Raw genomic sequence first — 23877 nt, 5'->3', positions numbered from 1 at the left:
GCGTTTGCATGAATCCATCAGAGCTCTTCTTGGGTCAGGGTGGGAGCAGGGGAGGAGGTAAAGGGTGGTTGGATGGAGCATATGCTTTGAATACCGGAGTCAAGAGGACCTGCTGATGGCTGTAGAGTTGGAAGTCATCAGAAATGAGAAGTTATTTACTTAAAGTCATAGAACTAGACGGGCTCCCTGCTGGGAAGATGTAGATGGGAGGGAGGACCCAGGACACACGGACACAACACACTTGGTAGCTAGCCCTATCTGTTCTCTCATATGCTTGTTTTCTTCACGGCCCTTCTCACTGAGATCGTATATTATTTATCCGGGGTTCTGTTTTTACTCGGCTTTTCAGTGCTTGGCTCCACTAAAAAACTAAGCTCCTTAAGGGAAGGAACCTTGGATCTTCAGCATGGAAAACTGGCATAGAGTGCGGGATAAAAACACACTGAAAGGAGCCGCACCAAACTGCCTTCAGCTGTCCTCTCCGGCTGGCAACCCGGGAGTCGAAGAGGAAGTAAGACCTGCTGTCTTCACTCACTACTGATGTAACGCAAGGAAAAACTGCTCAGAAAAACGTGAGCGATGTTTATTTCTCTCTAGTGAATCAAAGAGCCGTGTTAATCCAACCAAGTAACATCACATCAACCTGATGGATACAAACCCCACGTATCGATGCGTTGAAGTGACTGACTTACGACGTTCACGAAAACCACCACGCAAGTAGAACACCCTACTGAAAAAACTGGTCTGTTATTTAACACTACATAGTAGCTTCGTAAAAACGAAGCCTCAAAAAATTGGCCAAAAACTCAGAATTGTTCCTCTCCACGGAAATCTTTAGTAAAAGGCGAAAGATTTATACGATCTGAAGAGAAACTAGAGTATACTTGCTGTTTTTCGCTTGGAACCTCCCAGAGCGAGATAACACTTAACACGCTTAGGGTTGTTCCGTGCCTGCGTGGGTTGCGCTCCCCGCATGGAATTTACATAGACCGTATATTTCTAAAGGGCAGTATGCCCTATAACGGTGGACAAGTCCCCGTGGGGCTGGAACTCAAGCACGGTGGACCGGTTGTTTTCGTGGTGCACCATGGGTATGCAAATCGCAGGCGGCTACGGGCTGGTCGGCGACACCAGCTGTCAGGGCGGGGCGGCGCCGTGGGGATCCCTGGGCGCAGTCCTCGCTTCTCTTCTCTGCGAGTACGTCCGGAGACCGCGCCCGGTTTGCCTGGAGAGGTAAGGGTGTGTGCCGCCGACGCCGGCTGTGGAGTCCCTTACCAGGCTGGGATGAAGTGTTAATCTCAATTGTTGTCCAATCCCATCATTCCATACCCGCAGGGAGCCCCTAGTTCTAGGGACAGAAGCGGAAACGGCCGAGCACAGACACGCAGGGGCCGTGGGACCACGTAGAAGGCACATCATGACCCCTCCTGGAGGAGATGGCATTCAATTTATCTTGAAGGATGGTTTCACCAAGGAGGGGTGGCAAAGTGTTCTGGGCAGAGGGAATGGCATATGCGAAATTATGGGTGGTGAACAGGGAAAGCAATTCAGCCTGTCTAGAGTAGAGTGTGGTGTGTCTGAATGAGGGTGTGTCTGGCCTGGCACTGTGGCAGAGAGAGCTGGGGTGATGGCAGAGGCTAGATGGAGTTAGGCCTGGAAAAGGCTTGGATTTTGTCAGTGATGGGGAGCCATGAGAGGGTATATAAATCAGAGGGCTGAATAGTGTGAAGTGCCACACAGGGTGGGCTGGTCTGCAGTCACTGTCCCCAGAGACAAGACTTGTCCCCAGAGTTGGATGTAGTCACTGCCTCAAGACTGACCACTCCTGGGGTGGTCCAACTCCAACTGGATACCCTTCCATGTTTCAGGTTGTTCCCTAAGCATGCAATCAGAGCAAAAACCTTTCAGCATAGCTAACATCTGCACAAGCTACAAAAAGAGAGCACCTATGAGATGCCAAGTCATTTCTTACATAAATGATTTCAATGAAAATGCTGAAAGAAAAAGACAGCACCCTACAAGCTAGCTCTAATCTTCTCATTTCACAGATGAAGATGCTGAATCTCAGTGAGAGTCGCTAACTTTCCCAGGTCACCCAGCCGGTAAGTGGCACAGTGGGCTGACATCTTTTGCACTGTTCCAGCCACTCAAAAGCCCCTCCATAGTGACCCAAACACTACTGGACCCAAATCCAGCCTCTACCCCTTGGTGCGCGGGATTTACCCCCTCCTCTAGGTTCCAAGCCAACTACCTGCTTTCCTTAAGTCTTTTTAGACATTTTAGTGTTGATTCAGCTGCAGTAGTCTTTTTATTTTTTTTATTTTTATTTTTATTTTTTTTGAGGAAGATTAGCCCTGAGCTAACTACAGCCAGTCCTCCTCTTTTTGCTGAGGAAGCCTGGCCCTGAGCTAACATCCGTGCCCATCTTCCTCTACTTTATACGTGGGACGCCTGCCACAGCATGGCGTGCCAAGCGGTGCCATGTCCACACCCGGGATCCGAACCGGCGAACCCCGGGCCGCCAAGCGGAACATGCGCACTTAACCGCTGCGCCACCAGGCCGGCCCTGTCTTTTTATTTTTTTCACTTTTGGTCAGAAGATGATTTTCTGGCCCTGGGCGCGATGGGGTGGGGTGTGAGAAGGCAGTGCTCTCTGGGTGGGATCACGCCTCGTGCGGGGGTGGCGCGAGCCCAGGGTGTGTATGTGTGTCAGTGGAGACTGAGCCCTGGAATAGCTGGAGAAGGGCAATAAGAGACCTCTCTCCCACCCCATCGGGTGGGGCTCTGTACTCTCGCCCAGGGTGTGGCCAGAACTTTCAAGGCCCTGGTACAATGGGACTGTTCAAGCTTCACAGAGCAAAGAGCCTAAATACAGTGCCTCGCCGGTTGCTAGCACAACCTCAATTTCTGGACAGTTCTCTCATCTGGTTCCTTGGTTGTCTGGCCAAAGATGCCTCTGGGGGGCCAGGGTGACTGCTGACTTGCAGAGGCAGTTGGTCTGGGCATAAAACTCCTAAACTATCTCCCCAGTCCCTGCTGTTCCCATCTCTGCTTCAACTGGCCACTTTCCCAATCTGCTCCCACTTCACCTCCCACCTGTAGCGTGGCTGGGCCCTTCCACCCATGCCCCTCACTCGGCTGAAACAGGAAGGTGGGAGATGAGTCTGGATAGGTGCTCAGGGCTGGATTATGATGGCTCTGAAAGCCACACGGTAGGGTTTGACACCAAAAAAAATTTGTATCATTTTGTATACTAAGCACTTAGCCTGGACTCTCTTACCAGCTATATGACCAATATGTGTTTGCTGAACATCGTCTTCAGTTGCCAGGTGAATAAACAGACCAAAGTCATGTGACAAAAATGTAGAACCTGGGGCCTTTCCCACCCAGAACTAGAGTAACCCCAGGACCTTAGACCCTGACAACTCCATTTGCAAACTCTCAAGTCTGTCTGAAAGAAAAGCACCAAAGTCATTTGAGCTGAGTTCATATAGAATATATTTCACTCTTTAAAAATAAAACTTTCAGCATAGCTAATATCTACACACACTACAAAAATAAACATCTTCATATAAATAATTTATGTGGTAGGAGGTGGGCAGGGCTTCAGAGAGCCTACCCAGGAGTCACCAAGCAGAAGAGGGCTGGGCCTGGACTGGCTAGAGGATCCCACAGGCTTGGTCTGCTGGGGGGCAGCCGTGTGAGCGGGAGAGGGAACAGGGCTGCACTGCAGCCTGAAGTGCTGGCTTTTACCCCCACCCAGACACAGGCACAGGCCCACAGGACCCAGGGGCACAAGGCTGCTCCCAGCCTAGAGGGTGGCGGTTTTGTCTGATAGCAGGGACGTCTGTGATGGCTGAGTCAGGGGAGGGCATGCAGACAGACAGCAGCAGGGCTCTCCAGGAGAGCGTCTTGCACTCAGGAACCCACCCAGTGCTTCAGCTGCTCCTTCACCCAGTTGTGGGACACAGTCCCCTAGAACTGAGGTTGCTGGAGCTGCTGGCAGCTGGTATGGCAGCAGGGGACCAAGTAGGCTCATCAGAGGCTGGGTGGATGTAGGCGCCAGGCAGTGGGGGTGGGTGGAGGGCCACGGTCATGGAGGTAGTCACTCTGGCAAAGCTCTGGGGCAGAGTGGGGGACATCCCCCATCTGAGCCCTCCTCCCCGTGGAGCTGGGGGGCTCAGGACCTCTGGGCTCTCCTTGTACAGCTGTACCACCTACGGGGAGACACCAGCCCCAGTGAGCCCAGGAGCTACCAGGGCTGCAGTCCCCTTCAGCACCTCCCCAGTGCCTCATCACAACTGTTGGGAGGCTGGGGTCCTTGCTGGCCTCCGGCGGAATATGAGAGCTGACAAGGGATAGCATAGTGAGGCCTGGGGCAAACCTGTACTTTGCTCTGGACCCCAAAAGGCTAAGCTCAGTCCCATGAAGGAGCCAGGAGGGCTGAGGGAAAGGGACATGGTATCTGGGCAAAGGGAGAGGATGCCACCTTCAGTTGGCAGCACCTCATGGGGAGGGTCCTTGTGAGCTGCGCCCTTTCTATTGGCACTGAGAGCATTTTGTCCTGGGTCTGTCCCTTCCCTTGCCTGTCCCTTCCCTATCTGCTGGGCTAGGAGCAAAGGGTATGGTCACCTCTGGTGGGGGGCCCAGGATGGACAGCAGCACAGGCAGCAGCACAAGCCCATGGAGGAGGCCGAGGAGCGTGAGCACTGTCAGCACTACGAAGAAGTACCTGGGTGGGGGTGGGTGGTCAGCCTGGGCAGGCCCTGCTGCCACCGAAGGCAGGCCCTGCCTCCTTGCCCCGCGCCCTCCCCTACCTTATGATGAAGTCAAAGTTGGAACCAGCAAGCATGAGCAGACCCAGCAATGTGGAGACAGCCCCATCGGTCACCGGGGCAAATGTGTGCTCTAGGGCCCGGGCAGCCCGCAGGTTCCGGCTACCCTGGGTGGTCAGGAAGCCCTGGGGGAACAAAGTGGTCCTGGAGCTGCTCCTCGGCCAACCAAGGCCAGGTCTCTATGCCCCCAACTTTTGCTCATCTGTCCCCAGGGTTTGCCCAGGCCTTGGCCCACAGAAGGCCAGGTGAACTGAGTCCCTGGGAACTGTCCAGGAAGCATGCATGAGTCCATTCAGGGAACACTGTACAGATGTGTCTGGTGAGACACAGAAAGATGTCTAGAATAGGTCGGCAAACTACAGCCTGTCACCAGTTTTTGTAAATAAAGGTTTGTGGGAACACAGCCACACCCATTCACTTGCCTATTGTCTGTGGCTACCTTAGTGCTACAGTGGCAGGCTTGCAACAGAAGCTACATGGCCTGCCAAGCCTAAAATATTTACTAACAGGCCCTTTATAGGAAAAGTTTGCTGACCTCTGGTCTAGAAGGACAGACACCAAAGGGATAACAGTTACTTCTCAGGGTGGCATTTCAGAGGATTTCTAGTTATTTCTTTGTACTTTTCTGCATACAGACTTTCTTTTCCCTAAGGAGTATATATTGTTCTTATAATCAGAGTAATAATAGGGAAATTATGGGATAAAAAAAGAAGGGAGCTGTTTGTGAGGTCTGGCCAGGTTTATGTTGGTGCTTCCAGCTGTCCTGTGGCCCCCACCCCACGGCCCACCCCTCCTCTTCCAGACAACACGCCTTGAGAAAGGCCTGCCTGCCTTGGTTCTGCCATCTCTGTCTTGGTAGAATTCCACCTTTATTCACTTGCCACCCAGCTACCATCCCATTTCTCTGATCTCCTTCACAGTAAAACCATCTGGGAGACCTGCTGGTTCCCATGTTCTCACCTTCCATTCTGTCCTCACCCCATTCTCGTCAGGTCTTTGTCCCCTTGTCTCTACTGAAATGGCTGCTTGCTTATTTATTTGTTTACTTGTTTACTGTCTACCTCTAGCCCTTAGAATACAAGCTCCTTGAAGGTAAAGATTGTCTGTATTGCTATTATAGCCCCAACTCTTGAATAGTATCCATCACACAGTAGGTGCTTGATAATCATCTGATGAACACTGAATCAGCTGGCCTGCCCCTGCCCCGTGCCTGTACTCACTAGCGCCACGTGGACCGTGAACTCGACACCAATGCCTACAGAAGCCACAAGGATCACCACAGGGATGGCGCTCAGCTTGATGCCCAGGAAACCCATGATGCCAAAGAGCTCCACAGTCATCATCGCCAGGACCAGCACCTGGGAAGGGCAGGGCTCACCCAGGGCTCCTGGGAAAAGGGATAACGGGATGGGCAGGGGAGGGTGGGGCAGCCACGGGTCTCTCTGGCCACTCCTCTAAGGACTCACTATGAGGCCAGCTGTCCAGGGGTTGAGCAGCAGCAGGGCACAGACGAGGAAAGTGCACACCAACAGGATGCAAACAGCCAGCAGGAAGCAGTGCCGCAGGCCCAGATACTGCTCCCAGAAGAGGAAGGGGGAGCCGCTGGGGTAGGCACGCACCCCAGCCCGGCCTGCCTCGGCACACGCTGCCCGGGCCCCCTCGATGGCCTCCACGAAGTCTGCAGTCTTCTGGAGGCCATGCAGTAGGAAGGGGAACTGGGCAAACTCCAGGGGCTGGGCCGCCGGGACTGCGGAGGGGAGGGGGCGGCAGGGAGAGGAAGGAGTGGCCAGTGAGCATAGGGAGCAGTGGGCAGGGCCTTAGGGTAGAGCCTGTGTGGGCCCAGGCCGAGGCTGTTGCTGGGCTGCCCCCGGACTCACTGCGAAGGTTCTCCCCGGTGGTGTCGTACTTGTCATGCAGCCACTCAGGAGGTGGGGGGTAGAAGTTGGCCTGTGAGGCTGCCAGACCTAGGGGGTCACTGCTCACCCACACGGTCAGCCCCAAGTAGAAGAGCTCCGGTGGAATTAGCCCCTCCTTGTCCACCAGCTTTCTCGTGGTCAGCTGCAGAGGCAGAGTAGGCTGAAGGCCTGGGCTCATGAGACCTGGAGCCCCTCTATGCTCCCTGACCCTTCCAGCCCTTTCCCAACCTGGCTAAAATCCAGAGGCTCCTGGACATCCCCAGTCTGGATGAGCAGTTTGTAGGCCAGGGCCCCATCCTCAGAGCCATTGCGGTATGAGTGACGGGTGATGCGCCCAGAAGCCCAGTCCTGGTCAAATGCAGCCTGTATTCCTGGGGGAGAAGAGGGTAGGGTACAGTTAGCCTGTGGGCCCGGGGGCTCCTGCCTGCAGCAGCCCTCCTTGTGGGTCTCCTCGCCACTCACCCTGTAGCCAGTTGCGGTAATAGTGCAGCCAGGTGCGGGGCGCCTGGGTGGCAGGCGGGGGCAGCACAGCCTTGAGGGAACTGAAGCGCTGGTGCAGATCAAAGAGGGCGCGTTGGGAGTGGGCGTAGTCAAAGCCACCCTGTGTCACCAGGGCCACCTCATACAGGGAGAAGTACCTGAGCTGGGCGCTCAGGAAGGCATGCTCCTTGGTGCCCCGAGGCACCACATCTGTCAAGGCCAGCCCATCCTGCACCAAGGTTGCTCCGTAGAGGCTCAGGCCCAGAAGAGCCCCAAAAAGCACCAGCACCATGGCCTGTGGGAGATGGCAACTAAGCCGGAGGCCCTGGGATGCCCCTGAGCCCTCAGGTGGTGGGCCAGGCCCTCTGCTCTTCTTGGGGCCCAGAGACACCTAAGCCTCTGCCCTGGCCCAGCTCGACTTCCGGGGCCTGGAGTCTTACCTTGGTGTGTGACTGGAGCAGCAAGGGTGCAAAGTGATAGCGGGCGAAATGGGCAAGATTCCAGCGGGCACAGGGCAGGGACTTGCAGGCCGCCTTCTGCCTTGTCCCCTCCTCCTGGCCTAGAAGGTCCCTTGTGGACCCTCCTGGGCTGAAGAGCTCAGAGCCCAGTGGGTCGGAAGGTGGGGGCACCAGGTGGGCTTGCGGGGGTAGGATGGTGACCACATGCTGGCTGTTGGTTTCACAGTGGGCAAAGGCTTGAACTGTGGCAGTCAGGTGGGCAATGCCTACTGGTACTGTCCTATCCTCCAGCTCCTGGGGCAGAATCTGAATCACCCGAGCAGAGCAGGGGCTGGAAGAGGCAGAGCAAGGGGGTGACAGGTCTGTGCCTGGAAATGCTGCTGAGGGGACAGGATGGGATGGGGCCAAGGGAGGAAGGTCTGGTGGGGTGGGGGTACCTAGAGAAGCAGCAGAGCACATCAAGGCGCTGGCAGTGGCGCCGGTGCAGGTCCAAGCTGAGGACTGCTGGGAAGACAAGCATCACGGCTGCAAAGTTGCAGCCAACCACTATGGCTGCCTGGGGGATGGACAGAACGGGCACAAAGCTGGATGAAGCATGGCCCCAGCTCCATGCCCACCCTGAGCCCAGGCCCCATTCGTGATGCCTCACCTGCAAGGAGAAGGCCCGCAGTGCAGGGATGGGAACCAGGGCGGCCATGAAGAACGCAACCATGTTGTTGACGGACGTGAGTGTGACGCTGGTGCCGGTGCGCTGCAGACACTCACCTGTGCGCTCCTGCCAGGATGGGGGAGGGGGGGACATGGGTCTTCAAGGTAGAGTGAAGGGGAGGCTCGGGAACTTGGGATGGCAGAGGAGGGACAGTAACTATACAGCAGCTAACATTTATTGAGTACCACGTATGTGCCATGCACTGTTCCAAGCGCTCGACATGAATTATCTTACCCATCCTCACAACAACCCTTACGACATAAGCACTATTGTTACCCCTGTTTACAGATGAGGAAACTGAGGCACAGAGAGGTTAATTACCAGTCCAAGGTCACCCAACCAAAATGCTCTTAACTCCTATGCAGAACTGCCTCAGGTGAGCCCAGGCAGGAGGACGAGGCCTCACCTGAAGAGGGGTGCCAGGTGGAGCCTCTGTGAAGGCATGTGCCAGCAGGAAGATGTCATCCACGCCGATGCCCAGCGCCAAGAAGGGCAGCACCTGGAGGGGCACAGGGGCGGGCAGCTGGAGGAACTGAGTAGCCTGGGCTGTGGCACCCAGTCTGCCCGGCAGTCCTGGCATACCTGGGTAGTGGCAGCATTGAAGGCGATGCCGAGCAGGGCACAGAGCCCAAGGCCTGAGGCCACGGCCAGGGCCACCAGCAGCACCCCGGCAAGGCCCACAGCACCCTGGGACCGGGCACAGTCCCATCGCAGCATCGTCACGCAGGCATAGGCCAGCTGTGGGGAGAGAGGGCACAGTCTTGGACAGGGGCTCCCAGGGTGGGCACCAGGTGGAGGTGAGGCAAGGGGCCAGGAGCACGACCCACCATGAGCAGATAGCCTCCGACCACACGGGCAGCACTGACTTCAGAGAAGGCGTGCAGGATGTCATCCAGGGTAGTGGAGGAGAAGGCGTGGATCTGCTGGGATGCATTCCCAGGCAGGGCCTCCTGGGCCAGCTGGAGAGACAGGGTGGATCTGAGGGGCAGGAGGAGGGAGTAGCCTCAAGGCATTGCCCTCATCCTCCTCCACACTGACCTGCACAAAGCGCCGCTGCCAGGCCTGCAGCACTGTGCCAGCCTGCTCCTCGCTCCAGCCAATGTCATGTGTCTGGTAGTCGCCCCGGAAGTGCTCATACAGCTGCCGGGGACTCATTAGCAGGAAGGTACTTTGCAGGGCCTCTGCCCTGGTGGGGGTGCAGGAGAATTAGGGGTCAGAGCTAAACACTCGGTTAGGGGGGTGCAGGGGCTTCTGCCAGAGCTTCCTGGCATCAGAGTGTAGACTCCCATGCCTGGGGTCCCCTGGCCAACTCCCACGGGAGGCCCTACCTCAGCAGCTGTCCTTGGGAGTCTCTGGCCATGCCTCCCAGCAGCAGTTCTTCCTGCCAGTGCATGAACTTGTGGGAGAAGCCGTGGCAGCCCCCACTCAACTCCTGAGCCACATTGGGAGGCTGGAGGGGGACAAGAGAGGGGTTTATTACTCATGGTCCTGGCTGTGGATACCTGGGTGTCCCTAGGCTGGTACCTCCAGGAAACATGCCTGCCATGGAGCTCTGTAGGCCTGAAGTGCAGGCAACTATTCTCCTGAGCCTCTTGTCTCCTCTGTAAGTGAACAGCTGGTGTCCTGCAGAGAGGAGGCCACAAGAGGGAGCAGAGGCCTGGAAATAGGCTGCTGGGAGAAGCTGGCATAACTTTGGTGGGTTTTGGAAAAAGGTCCACATTCACAGGGCCACACAGACACTCAGGAAACTAGGTATGATATTCATACTCAGCTAATTCGTCCTCAGTTTCCATATAAAGCCTATTTTGATAAAGTCTAGCCTTTCTGGGCTTAGAAAAGGACAAAGGGCTTCATATGCCACTTGGTTCCTTAGGAGAACTGAACGGAATGGAATATTCTAGGTGTCTAGCACAGTGGGGGCAGGGTAACAATGTCCAGGAAGTGGGGGGCAGAGCACAGAGCATAATCCACTCTCGCCCAGAACAGAGGAACATACGGGGAGGGATAAGGTAAGGAAAACTGCCTTCCCTGGCAGACCTGGCCGGAACGCACCTGCCTGCTGTGACGGTTAGGGGCACTAGGCGGGCAGTGGAGGTCATCAGGGTGCAGACAGGGCCGCCCCACGTAGGCCTGGCCCACCTGTGCCTTGTCTAGCAGCTCCCGGAAGCCCTCAAGGGAGGCAAAGGGGCCCAGCTCCTCTAGCAGCTGCTCTGGATCCAGGTTGGTCCACTGGATGTCGGGGCGACCCCTGGGAGGAGAGCCCATGGTTGGTGAGAATCAGGGATCAATTCCCACCCTCCAAACTGTTGCTAGGGGACCCATGCTGTACGCGACCCTCCTCCTAGCTGCCCATTTGTCCCTCCATAGGGGGGTGTAGGGTTCAGCTTCCCAGAGCTCCCAGGCTCAGCCCACCAGGCTGCTGCAGTGAGCTGTGGATGGATCTAAGGGGCTGAGATGGACATCAGGACAGATGGTACTTAATACATGGAAAAGGCCCAGAAAAGTCCCACTGAGCCCCTTCCCAAGCCATCTACCCTTGGTTCTAATATATAACCATACGGGCACCTGCCTGTAATAGGTTTTCTTTCTGACACTGGCAACAGCTCAGCTGATCCCTAGCTAACTCTCCCGGCAAAGTCTCTTTCTGGGCATCTTTTTTCTCCTTCGCTCAGATCTTATACATCTTTGTGTTTTGTTCTGTTTAAATAAGACAGGTCTGCCTTTCCTTTGGAGGTGATGAGAAGAGGGATGTGGAGAGAGCCCTGGGGTAGCCCACGCTCTGACCCTGGCCTGGGAGGTAATTAGGCCGTGGGTGAGGTTTCGATCATCATTTTCACTCCCACCCCTCCTTTCTGCTGGGGAAATCCTGGCAGGGGACGAAGCAGGGAGGCAGGGCCCGGCAGCAGCTGAGGCAGCACTCACGGCAAGTAGGCAGAGCCCCCTTGGAGCTTGGCTCCCTCCCAGAAGCAGTCGAGGGGAGTGAGGATCACGCACGGAAACAGCTTCTCAATCATCTGCCAGGGACATCCCAGTCCACATCAGTCCTGTCCCTGGGCTCCTTTCTCCACAATCTTTGCAGGATGCCCTCTGCAACCCCCCTACCTCCAGACTTTAGCCTCCCGGAATCCTTCTGAGCCCTCCCCTACTGCAGAAAAGGTTCAACCTCGACCCAATCTCAGAGAACAGCTCAGGATACTCACCCGCTCAATCATTCCATTTTCAATTAGGGGGACTCCTGATTTGTAGCAGATTTTGTTCAAATCCCAGGACCTACAATAGCCAGAGGCAGAGGAGATCAGCAGAAGAGAGGGATTCCTGCTCTAGCTTGGTCATAGCACATCTCACTCCCAGCTGTTCAGGGGCTCAGCCAGACTCACTTTCCGTAGAGTGATACTTGCACTTTACTGGCGGTGAGGGCTGCCTGGAGGTGGAGGCCAAGTGCCTCAGGCGTGAGAACATTCTCCCCTTCCTGGCGGGGAGTCTGTATCAGCATCTGGGAGGTGTACGCAGCCTCCTCCCCCAGCTTCTCCTTGGTGTAATGCAGCTCCTGGCTCACCCGGCTGCCCACTGCCAGAGCAGAGAGAGAAAGCTGGGAGGAGAGCGCCTCGGTGGATCAGAGCTCTGGGGATGTGGGACCCTAACCCACTGAGGCCTCCCAGGACAAGCGGGAGAAGCACTGCTGAGAGAAGCCCCTGCCTTCTCCCTGATGGTCACACTGACTCCCCAGGCTCCTGGCCCTCTGCTCAGGATCCGGAGCTCTGACAGGGAAGCGAGAGGCTCTATCGAATTCTGGTTTGGTCTAAGGTTTAAACATGAACCAAGTTGGCTGGGTTTGGGACAAATAACTTAAAAATAAGCTGGGCCAGGCTGGGATTATGGGGGTGTCCTGGTAAGGGAGCCCTTACTCAGACTCTCTCTGCTGTGGTGGGGAGGACAAGGAGCGACAAAAGGGGCCAATAGGGAGGCTGCCCTTGGGAGGGTCTCCTAAAAGAACAGGTCTAGGGCTCGGGCTGGTTCCTAGTTCAGGTTGCCCTGGGCAGGGCAGTGATTTATATCCATATGGCTTTTTGCGAATTGCTCTGGAAAGAGGGTAGGGATGGGAGGGCCTGGTAAGAATGGGCTCTGTGGTGACACAGGCGAGGGGGTGGATCAGACAGTCTTTAGCGTGATGCTGTCAACACACTGCTTCCACTCATGCAAGAAATACATGGAATCAGTGCACGTATCTTGGCAGACGTGACATCAAAGTGGGCCAAGGGGAAGAAGGGGTTCCAGATCCCTTTCACCAGTCTCACTGTCCAGACAACGGGGAATCCCAGTGCCAGCCCTGCCTTAGTCTCCTGACCTTAGCACCCCTTGAGGCCTGCGTCATGCTGGCCACGGAGTCACAGTCTATAACTGGGGCCCGGGGGTGGCGAGGACGCTGTCAGGGGATATGACCTGACTGTGGTTTGGAGGAAGGCGAGCGCCAGTGTCAAACCACCCCGAAGCTCTGTGGACTTGGTCTGGTCTTAGACCCAGTGTGCTTCCCCCTGTCTGGGGCCTCTTCTTGTTGGTCACTTCACCCCTGGGGCCCACACACACTCTTCTCTGAGACTCGAGCCCCACCTGGGACCATCATGCTCCCCAATCTCTTTTTCAAACCCGCATAATCTCCTCACTCATGAGAACCCCAAACCCTTGGCAACCCCCAACACCGATTTGCCCTTATGCTCACATCCCCTACCAAGTCACATTCCAGGCCCTACTCTCATAAACACAGTCTCACACAGCCACCTGCCCCCTCCACTGACAAATTCCACCTACTCTTTTTCTTCCTTCCCTGACTCCTCAAACCTTCCCCAGGCTGCACTGCAGTGTTTACTTCCCCAGGCTTAGGCCACAGCTGCCACAAAGAGGGACAGGAGGGGAGGACAGACATAAGCTCCCGGCAGTAAGTGAGTTTGCTGAGGGGAAAGAGGCATGGGAGAAGGAAGGAACCCAGAGAGAGCTAATAAGAAAACAAGAGAAAGAACTCAGAGAGAATAAAGAATCCTCAGAAAAAATGAGGAAGAGAACAATAAACCTTGGCCGACAACAATGACGACAGTACGAGGACAGATGAACTGGATGTATTGTGAGGGCAAGAAGAGACAGCAGGTGTGGAGGAGCACCAAGAATCTGCACAGACCCGGCTTCGAGCCTTGGCTCTGATACTCAGTCTGTGCTTGGGGCAGTTAGTTAGTCCCTCTGACCCTCGATTTCCTCATCTGTAAAATGGGGACAATGCCTCCCTTGGTAGAATTAAAATCAATGCAAGCAAAGTACTTAGGAAATTGCCCAGCACGTAGTAGGTACAGATATGGAGTTACCATTCAACAGTTGCTGGGAGAGAAATGACGTGACAGAAAAATGAGAAAGAACTGGAGGAAAAAAAGACTATAAGTAATGGGGAAGAAATAGGCAAACAGGGGAAGGAGAAAGCAAAATCAATACATTTGTTAAAAGCTTTTGTGCCTTTACAAAAAGGAGAATATAATTGGCTAACTACTATGGAAAAAGAGCCCAGCTTAGAGGGAAACCTGTAAATGCAAATTAAAACAGCAATAAATTACCATCCATCAAATTAGCAAAAACTTTAAAATTGATAGCACTCATTGCTGGCTTACAGGAGAGCACTCCAACCTACCACAGGAGTGTAATTTGGTACAATATTCGGGGGAAGCAATATTGCAATAACGTATCAAGACCCTCAGAAATGTTCATAATCTTTGGTCCAGAAATTTCACCTGTAAGCTCTTGTAGGGACTCAGGCTGTCTCTGAGTGAGATGGGGAAGCATGGTAGGTTTTGAGCAGAGAGGTGAGAAGACCTGAACTTTTTCATCACCTAAAAATATATTCTGGAGTGGAGTTGTGAATGATGAATAGGAATCGGCCAAGGGAAGAAGGCTTTCTGGACCAGGAAAAGGCTTTCTGGACGAGGTCTGTGCAGGGAACTGTGGAAGGCTCAGCGTTGCTGGACTGCTAAGAGTGAGGCAGAGACAATGCCGGAGAAGCAATCAAGAGTTAGATACAGGGGTCGGCCCCGTGGCCCAGTGGTTAAGTTCGTGCACTTCAGCGGCCCAGGGTTTCGCTGGTTCGGATCCTGGGCACGGACATGGCACCGCTTGTCAGGCCATGCTGAGGAGGCATCCCACATGCCACAGCTAGAAGGACCCACGACTAAAAATGCACAACTATGTACCGGGGGGCTTTGGGGAGAAAAAGGAAAAATGAAATCTTCAAAAAAAAAAACGAGTTAGATACAGGAGGGCGTAGAATATGCGCTAAGAAGCTGGGCCTTGATTCTGGAGACCCCAAACCTGAGGGAAGCAGTCAAAGGGCGCTTAAGGAGAGGGCTGGCTCAATCAGATTTAGATCCACCACAGGAGGGCAGTGTGGAGGCAGATTTGAAGGTGGGGCCGACAGACCTTTTGATTTCATTGGCCATCCTCTGAAAGGCCCAGTGACTCAGGGCAGCTGGACCCCTCCCCAGCCTCAGGGGGTGACGTTTGATTAGTCTAAGAATCAATCACAGTTAATTCCATTGCCTTTGCCAAGTGAAGGATTTAGGCATAGGATGCTACAAACAGTTCTTGCCAAAGTGATCAAATGGGAGGTTGGCTGGGGGGCTTCTCATAAATTTTTCCTCACTTTCAAAGAGATGCAAGACAGAGATGACTTCCTTTTTCTGCCACTGCAGCAGCCACCTTGGGATGAGAAGGTGATAAGCCTGAGGACAAAAGCCCAACGTGCTGAAGAAGGCAGAGGGGAAAGACAGAAAGAAACGGAGTCCTTGCTGATGTCCTTGGTTTGCTGAATTAACCATCCTGGAACTTCTCTACTGTCTACTGCCACATTTCTTGTGACAGGAGATAATACATCAATCTTCTTCCTTCTTCCCTCCTACCTTCCCTCCTTTCCTATCTTTCTCTTTTATGTGGCTAAAAGCATTCTAAACGTTAGAATCAGCAGTGTACTGCCAGAGAATGAAAAAGGCCCCAACCAGAGCAATGGCCGTAAGCGTGGAAAGGAGGGGTCTGTTATGAGAGAGGTTAAGAAGGAAGAATTTGCTGGTTTAGTAACCAATTAGGTGAGCCAGAAGGACTGAGGCTGTCTCCCAAAGTTTCAGCCTGGGCTATTTGAGTAGATAGTGGTTCTACCAATTGCTATGTGGCTGTTCTCTGCCTTCTAAATGGAACGTCTGTATGTTCCTTATCTTCAGGAACAGCTCCAAGTGCAAATCATCTCTATCACTGCTCGTGTAAGTACCATTGGGCTATCTATTGTGATTTTTATTTTAGAGAACAATCTATCTCCAAGCCTTTTAGCTTTAAAATTGATCAGGAGGGGCAAGTCACATCCCAAGTCTCTCCATGGCAAAGCTGGAGAGGACCCTGAACTCTGGCCCAGAACTCTGATAGCCAATGTTTTGCTTCTTCCTTCGCTTTCTGTATTAGCAAACGGGAAAGAAATAGAGAATACTCTTCAGTCCTCACCTGGATCAGCAACTCATTGCCTCCTCAACTATTATGAAGGCTCAATTACAGAGGACAGATCAGGTCAGGACCACTGCCTTTATCTTGCCCCCAGCCCTAGCCAACACAGGACAGAGTGGTGCTCTGAAATAAAGAAAAAAGCCCTAGGAATTGGCTACATCACCCTCCTGACATCACCCTCCTCCAAATAGCAGCAAAAATCTGGTGGGATCTAGCCTGTCCTACGCTAGAGTGTACGAGAGAGGATGAGGAAACATGGAGGCTCAAGTAGTGTTTAGCGGGGAAGATCTAGAGAATAGAGGAGGAAGGGGAGGGAGACAGCTTCTATTGTGGCAGGAAATCCAAGAGTCATTTGGGACCACCCAGGCAGCAGTGGTGTGGGTGGGGGTATGTGTATGTGTGTGTATGCACATGTGTGTCCTGGGGCTGGGGGCAGGCAGGCAGGCAGGCACAGAGAAACATCTGCTCTGGACCCTAGGGCTGGCCTAGAGTGTGTATGTATGTGAGAGTCTGCAGAGGGCTGGGGGTAGGGTGGGGACGGGGTGTGGGAGCCCAACAGGCAGGCAGGCTCCAAGAAACATCTGCTTTGGATCCCAGGGCTTGTCAGCATTTGAAATAACTCAAGGTTGTGAGACTCTAACCTGGGCCCTGCCTTTGGGTGTGGGCCAGGGCTGGGGGAGATTCGAGGGAGCCCACAAATGCAAAGTTCCCAGCGAAGAACAGAGGGGAGTTTGACTCTGTTAAACGGCTGCCATATAAAACCAGGCGCCAGGAAAGAAGAGAGTTATCCTGAAATTATTAATAAGAAATCTTTTTTTTTTTTTTTGAGGAAGATTGGCCCTGAGCTAACATCCGTGCCCATCTTCCTCCACTTTATATGTGGGACGCCTACCACAGCATGGCTTGATGAGCAGTGCATAGGTCCGCACCTGGGGTCCAAACCGGCGAATCCCGGGCCACCAAAGTGGAACATGTGCCCTTAATCACTGTGCCACTGGGCCGGCCCCTAAGAAATCATTTTCATCTAATGCTTCCATTAGGAAGTGAGGATTTGGTCCCATCTGATGCTGTTGTTGCCTCAAAGTGCAGATTCTCTTCTGCTGTTCTACTCAATGGTTGCAGGGCGCCTGGCTGCATGGGACCTCTCCCTGGAGGCCTGCCAGATGATTTGCTCAGTTTCCCCAGCCTTCCAGTTCTAACTTTTCTTATTCTTCTGGTCAGATGTGATCTCTCTTTTCCTTCTCTTATACAACATAATCATATTCTGCTTTGTATTGTATTGTATGTTACATCCCAGCACAGATTTCACTTTCCTTGCTACTGAAAGATGGGTCTTGTTTCAGTTGCCTTCGCAAACCCTGCCGTGCAGTCAAAAATAGACACAGAGGGTTGGCAATAAATGCTAAATAAACATACATACTCACTGATAACTATTTTATAGACCTATTCACAGCATTCCATCATCTGCAGAGGTCCATTTCCAGGTGTGGGAGGGAGCAGTGCTCCCAGATGCCCAGGTTCTGGTGGGCAGGTGCCCCCTCTAGACCCAGAGCAAAGCCTACTAGAACTCAGTAGCCAGTTCCTCACTCTGTTCTTGTCTTGGGCTCCCCATAGCCAAGTAGCTATGGCCAGTGTCCACAACTCACCTTCCACCCAGAGCTGTTCTAGGTCTGTCTCAATGATGGCCACTCGGAGACCCAGTGCCAGGGCCCCAAAGGCCAACAGTCCCAGGAAGAGCACTTTGCCACAGTGTCTCTGGATCCCGCAGCCCAGAGAGAAGAGCAGGCTCTGGAAGTAAGCACGAAGCCAGAGTGGAGCCTTCAGGCTCCCAACTAGGATCTGGGATGGAAAGACAAGGGTCAGCCAGGCATTACTGCAACAATGCATGCAATCCTTCGCTTTTCTCCCTATGTGCACCCTTTGTCAAGCCCTGGCTTCTTGGTTTCTGGATGCAGGACAGGGAGGACCTACACAGACCCACGCCAAAACTTGGAAAAAGATTTAACTCTGTTTCCTGCCCCCCACCCAAAACACACCTCCTCAGGCAAAGACCTGTTCTTTGAGAGTAGAATACATACACATATATACATATATACAGTACACACCTATTCTCAGGTGGACACAGAGGTGAACCCACAGACACTCTCACCAGCTGGATGCCAGAGGAGACACAGACAGACAGACACACCTTTTCCAAGAGGGCAATAACACATGGCACTTAGAGACATCACACCCTGCAGAGAGGCCCGAGTGACAGACCTGGGGTCTCTAGACCTGGTCCTAATCTTCCTTCTTCCGGCTTCCCCTCCACTCACCTGGGGTGCTGCGGGTTGAGCTGGGGGTGTGTAGCCCGGGGGCAGTTCCCCGAGGGGCGGCGGCCGAGCCATGCTGGCGGGGATGGGGGGCGTGGGCGCCCCCAACCCGCGTTATCTGGGAGCCCCCATCGGCCGGCCTGGTCCCTCTGTACCGCGGGGCCCCGCGTTGGATTCAGTGGGGCCGCTAAGGAGCGGGCGCGGGCGTGGGTGAGGGCGGCGTGCGGGTGTGTAGCGGCGGCTGTGAGACCGGGGAGCAGCAGGGCGGTGCGGCCGGAGTGGGTCCCGCGTGCCGGCAAAGCCACGGGCCCGCGACGCCCGGCGGGTCTGGAGGTAGCGACCGCAGTGCCGCGGAGGCGTCTGTAGCCCCCAAAAAAGGGAGCGGGCCGGAGCGACGCCCTCCCATTGGCTGAGGGGCCCGCAAATTACCCGGAGCCTTGCGGCCGGATCCGCTGCTAGGCAACGGCGCCGCGGGAGGCGGGGCAGGAGACCACCCAGGCAGGGCCACCCCTCGCCTTCCTTCCCTGCCCGCCTGCGGGGAGGAGGGAGGGAAATCCCGGAGAGACACGGCGTTGGCCAAGTATAAGTCAGGACAGGCCAATGCTGAGAAAGGGTATCTGCTGGCCGACTAGCCAAGACCCAAAGACTTCTTTCTCCTTTTCACTCTTCCCTGCCTCCCTTCATTCTTGCTCTCTTCGGTCCACTCTCTCCACTGAGGCCAGAGTGACCTCTCTAAAACGCAAATCTGATGATGGCTCCCAAACACAAAGCCCTGCTGACCTCACTAAAGTCTTCTCTTCCACAGTTCCTTCCCACCCACCCAATGTTTCTTCCAGCCCTGCGAAGCCACTTGTAATTTCCTAAATGCACCTTGTTATTCCATGCGTTTCTGCCTTTCTACAGGCTGTGGCCCTTTAGTCTTGGCAGACAACCTTCAAAACTGCACATGGGGCCGCCCTGTGGCTGAGCGGTTAAGTTTGCACGTCCCCCTCGCTGGCCCAGGGTTTCGCCGCCCAGGGTTTCGCTGGTTCAGATCTTGGGCTTGGACCTAGCACTGCTCATCAACCCAGGCTGAGGCAGTGTCCCACATAGCACAACCAGAAGGACCTGCAACTAGAATATACAACTAGATACTGGGGGGCTTTGGGGAGAAGAAAAGAAAACTGAACATGAATCAATCCTCTATTTGAGGTCTTCCTTGATACATGCCTCCTTGCTGATAGATAGTTGCTTCTTTATGCTCATGACACTAGATTTATATATTTATTATTGCATTTATGACACAATTTATGTACTTGAAAGTCCGCCTCCCTCACTAGACAATAAGTAGATGCTCAATAATTGTCGAGTGAGTCACTGAGAGTTGCAGAAACGAGGGTGGAATGGACTGGAAACAGGGAACAGTTCTTTTATTAAACTTTCATCAGCTATTGCATCTGAGAGTGCTGTTTCTGCCAGGTTCCTGACTGATTGACCCTGAGTGGCAGAGAAGGGTAAAAATCAATATTCTAACATGTAAAGTTTGGGAAAGAGAAAAAGATTCTCCAATAAATTCATGACTCTAACACAACTACTACTGTCTCCGGCCAAGTCTGTGGTCAATTCTTCCAGACTTGTTTATCATTACATCATAAACATTTCATGTTACTACACAGTCTTTGCACCAATCATGTGGAGAATGTTCTTAGGACAGATTCCCAGGAGTCAGGGTGTTGGGTCAAAAAGTATTGAACATTTTTATGGCTCTTGCTACACACTGCCAAACTGCTTTTTGAAAACTTGTGTCAATTAGCATCTCCAGAGCCTCAGTCCTGGGGAAAGGGAAATTTTCCGCTGAGGGGATGAACACTTAACAGGTTTGTCACTTCCATTGGTCCATTCATCCAGCAAAATGCCTGTGGAGGAACCAATACCTGTATGATGCTGTTGGCCAAGTAGTAACTGCACATTATAAGCAGCATATGTACATAGCCATTTCTTCCTATCATAGAGGAGTGGGTCCTGTTGTGAATAAAGAAAGCGTAACCTCAGAAATTTTCTGGAAATAGAAATAGCTTCTAAACTAGGCTGTATGGGCCCCTAGATTGCTCTTGGGGCTATAGCGAAAGATGGGTATGGCGTGGAATCAGCACAGGTGTCATAAAAAGTGCAAGTAGAGAGCATTTGCTGTAAGTAGCTCTTAAGATCTCCTTCCTTCTTACCAGACTCTGCAAGAGATAAGGTCCATGGAGAAATAGATTTATAATCTCCTGGGCCTTGGGACACTGCTTCCACTGTAGGCCCACCATTGCTAACAAGTGTGGTGAAGTCCAGCATTTCTATGGATGCTTCCAGGGCAGGGCCTTTCTGTTGAGAAAATGTCTTGCCTTGTAGGCCAAAGACCAGGGTAGGAGAAATTGGTCTGTAATTCCAACCTTTCTAACCCAGGACCTTGTGCTCTCTGGCCGCTCCAAGCTCCAAAATGACCTTTCTTCTCTCCAACAAAGTGGTTTCCTGAGTACAGCTGACCTCAGTCAGGGTGAGCTAAAGCCACAGAGCCCAGGGAACAGAGGAGAAGTGGAAGCTCCTCTTTCCTCTCTACAAGCAGCCTGCATTGCTGTGGAATAGCCTGTTCACTGTCATTTCCGTTGGACCTGGGTTTGTGTTTTGGGCCCAAACCATAGTAGTTCTTCAAAGAATAACAAGGGAGAAAAGCAACTTCATTAAACCCATTATCACCAAGGAGCAAATCTAATTACTGATTCAGGAGACAAACATGCCTTAGGGTCTCTTATGTGTCTACCACTTGGCTAAACTCTGGGGTTGCAGGGCACCTGCTTTATGGAAGTTCATAGCTAAGAGGGAGCACAGAGACCACAGGGGAAACTACTGTGAGCTGGAGTACTTAGGAAGGTTTCTAGAAGTGAGAGGAATTAGATAGGAGAGGTGGGAAGATGACAGAATTTAGAAGAAGACGCAGTTCAAGGTCTTCATCTTTCACTTACTGGCTATAAGATCTTGGACAAGTCATATAATCTCTGACACTGGCATAAGGATTAAATGAGACAATATATGTGGCTGAGGAACAGTGCCAGAAAAAGTGAGGTGAAACACACATACACACACACAGAGTTTTGGGGAAAGCGATCAGCTGGGCTTCAGGGTAGGGTCCATGTGGGAGTCCCTAGAGGAGCCAAGGCATGCCTTCTTTCCCTGGCATTCCTGCAAGCCTCTCCCTTACCATGCCTTGGGCTGGCTTCTGTTGTCTGGGCCAGGCAGAGTCAATGAGCTTGAGATGTGGTAGAGGGAAGCAGGAGCCCTGGCAGCCCCCCACTGCCACCCATTACATTTACGGGCCCAGCCTGGGAATGTACGCTCCTGTGGGCAGCATTAGGCCAACAGCGCCTGTCAAGTCTCTAGTGCCAGAAGCTGCAACCAGAGATCAGAAAATGGCCTTTTACCTTGAGGGTGGGGGAATAAGAGAGGTTAAGAATTGAAGAATCTCCGCATTTGCCCGTGACAAAAAAGCCCCTGATGCAATCCTTCTGGGTGGTGGTAGACAGCTCAGGCCAAGGACAGGTCATCCTGGGCTCCAGCAGAATGTGTTCTCCTGCCCAGCCTCATTCCCTCCCTGTCAGCTCCACCAGAGCTGAGTGCTCTAGACCTTCTGTCTGGGTGGTCCTTCCCACACCCTTCTCCCCCTTCTTCAAACACATTTAACTATTTAGAAAAGCAGCATTAAAAGGGCTGGCTCATGTAGCTCCTTAGGAGTAGGGATGGCTATGGATAAAGTAAGTATACCCCCTGCACTTCTCTAGAAATAGAAACAGCTTCTAGGGGCTGGCCCCGTGGCCGAGTGGTTAAGTTCGTGCGTTCCGCTGCAGGCGGCCCAGTGTTTCATTGGTTCGAATCCTGGGCGTGGACATGGCACTGCTCATCAAACCACGCTGAGGCAGCGTCCCACATGCCACAACTGGAAGGACCCACAACGAAGAATATACAACTACGTACCGGGGGGGCTTTGGGGAGAAAAAGGAAAAAATAAAATCTTAAAAAAAAAAAATAAAGAAACAGCTTCTAAACTAGGCTGTGCAGGCCCTGAGATTGCTCTTGGGGCTCCAACTAAAGACAATTCCCCCTCTCTCCACTGCGGATGGGAGTGGGATAGGAAAAGTAAGGCGGTGAAAGACTGGGAAGAAGTTCGGCCTACGGGAAACAGCTTGGAGGGCAATCTTGGCAGTCAGCCCCCTTACAGGCTCACGGGAGCTCTTCCCAGCAGGTAGGGATGAGGTGTTACTGGGGGAAGAAGTTCCTGGAGTAGTAGCCATCAAATTTTGTCTGACTTGGCAAGCTCCCAGAATCCTGTTCCTCAACACCTCCCCAGAGTCCTTGAAGGCCCCCTTCCTCCTTTCCTCCACTTCTCTCATGGAGCATCACTGGGAGAGGCAGGGCAGACCCAGTCAACTCTTTTGCCTACCTGGCTCTTGTGGCTCCTATCCCATGGAGAGGCGGCTGGCTTCTGGACATGCAGTTGCTCACTATATTTCAGACACACTCAAACCCTCTGTAGCTGCTGCCAAAAGGAAACAAAAACTGTCCCTGCCTTTTGGCAGAGAAAAAGAGCACAGAGAAGAGAAATCAAAGCATCTCCGGCACCCAGCCAGCGTTGGAGTTGTTGGAGACAATAGCAGCAGTGTCCTGAGCTGGGGGCTGCTCCCAGCTGGGACTCAAACTCAGCAAGGCCTTCCCCTGGGGACCCCGTACCTTGTCTGCTTTCTCCAGTTCCCTCCTTTCCTTGGAGCAGGGCTGCTCATGGGCTTGTGCAGGAGGAAGGCAGAGGAGAGGTTTTTCCTCTACCTTACCGTCAGGGGTTCCAAGGGTTCAGTGGGGAAGATCAGGAAGGGGACTAGAAAGGCTCTGGGTCAGTTTAATCAATCCCTTCTCCGGCCCCACCCCACCCCGAGTCCAAACTCACCCCGCTTCATCCCCTTTCTGTGGTCAAGGAGCAGGCTTCTGGCCTCGTGGGCCACTAAGACCCAAGGGCCAGAAAGCTCTGAGCAGGGACAAAACCTGAGAATAGGAAGGGCCTTTAAAAGTCACTCAGTCCAGGGGCTGGCCCCGTGGCCGAGTGGTTAAGTTCGCGCACTCCGCTGCAGGCGGCCCAGTGTTTTGTTAGTTCGAATCCTGGGCGCAGACACGGCACTGCTCATCAAACCACGCTGAGGCAGCATCCCACATGCCACAACTAGAAGAACCCACAACGAAGAATACACAACTATGTACCGGGGGGGCTTTGGGGAGAAAAAGGAAAAAATAAAATCTTTAAAAAAAAAAAAAAAAAAAAAGTCACTCAGTCCAACTTTCCCATTTTGCAGATGGGAAAACTCAGGGGCAGAGGAGAGGCAGTAATTTGGCCAAAGCCAAACAAAATTCCAGAGGGCAGATCTTCCACCCAGGCCAGATTGTCCCTATCATCATCTGGGCCTCACAAATTTTCTTTTTTTTTAAGTTTCACTCTTTTTATTACTTTTATTTATTTATTTTTTTGAGGAAGATTGCCCTGAGCTAACATCTGCCACCAATCCTCCTCTTTTTGCTGAGGAAGACTGGCCCTGAGCTAACATCTGTGCCCATCTTCCTCTACTTTATATGTGAGATGCCTGCCACAGC

At 53.2% G+C, this 23877-nt stretch overlaps 1 protein-coding gene, 1 long non-coding RNA gene and 1 other non-coding gene across 10 annotated transcripts in view; 1 reads left to right on the top strand and 2 right to left on the bottom strand.

Moving 5' to 3' along the window:
* Positions 1-73: 73 nt before the first annotated feature.
* The window catches only part of LOC139045319 (uncharacterized), a 65625-nt gene continuing 41821 nt past the window's right edge, over positions 74-23877 (top strand). Inside the window, exons 1-2 of the long non-coding RNA XR_011503428.1 lie at positions 74-1233; positions 2049-2102. This is a non-coding gene — a long non-coding RNA (uncharacterized lncRNA). The remainder of the gene's footprint in view (positions 1234-2048; positions 2103-23877) is intronic.
* On the bottom strand, positions 767-882 carry LOC123286164 (U5 spliceosomal RNA). The gene has a single exon (XR_006528436.1). It is a non-coding gene; the product is annotated as a U5 spliceosomal RNA (small nuclear RNA).
* PTCH2 (patched 2) lies at positions 3486-22643 on the bottom strand. 8 transcript variants are annotated; one of them, XR_011503425.1, is made up of 23 exons: positions 18232-18591; positions 17563-17755; positions 11776-11965; positions 11599-11668; positions 11321-11412; positions 10451-10646; positions 9727-9848; positions 9437-9584; positions 9226-9357; positions 8981-9136; positions 8805-8897; positions 8339-8464; positions 8127-8245; positions 7672-8020; positions 7390-7526; positions 7214-7301; positions 6980-7122; positions 6713-6893; positions 6302-6582; positions 6056-6193; positions 4818-4960; positions 4633-4732; positions 3488-4217 (listed from the first exon to the last, which is right to left on the bottom strand). XR_011503425.1 is itself a non-coding variant. In XM_070510034.1 (22 exons), exons 1-22 carry the CDS (start codon positions 18301-18303, stop codon positions 3951-3953), a joined length of 3399 nt encoding a protein of 1132 aa, XP_070366135.1. In that variant the 5' UTR covers positions 18304-18590; the 3' UTR covers positions 3486-3950. The 8 variants fall into 8 exon arrangements, 5 of the variants coding, with proteins under 5 accessions (XP_070366135.1, XP_014683553.1, XP_070366136.1 ...); XR_006527866.2 differs by having other exon boundaries at positions 3486-4217; positions 6302-6409; positions 7214-7526; XM_070510034.1 differs by lacking the exon at positions 7390-7526 and having other exon boundaries at positions 3486-4217; positions 18232-18590.

This window comes from Equus asinus, chromosome 5, assembly GCF_041296235.1.
Source record: "Equus asinus isolate D_3611 breed Donkey chromosome 5, EquAss-T2T_v2, whole genome shotgun sequence".
Classification (NCBI taxonomy): Eukaryota; Metazoa; Chordata; class Mammalia; order Perissodactyla; family Equidae; genus Equus; species Equus asinus.
Note: the sequence above shows the minus strand (reverse complement) of the source record. Positions and strands in the feature narration are given on the sequence as shown.

Bases quoted from the DNA above. Each gene is read 5' to 3' on its own strand.
- PTCH2 (XM_014828067.3), bottom strand. From the start codon at position 18,303: ATGGCTCGGCCGCCGCCCCTCGGGGAACTGCCCCCGGGCTACACACCC. The intron at 7,123-7,213 runs GTGAGTGGCGAG...CTTCTCCCCCAG, and splicing joins TTACCGCAACTGGCTACAGG to GAATACAGGCTGCATTTGAC. The intron at 6,583-6,712 runs GTGAGTCCGGGG...TCCCCTCCGCAG, and splicing joins CACCGGGGAGAACCTTCGCA to TCCCGGCGGCCCAGCCCCTG.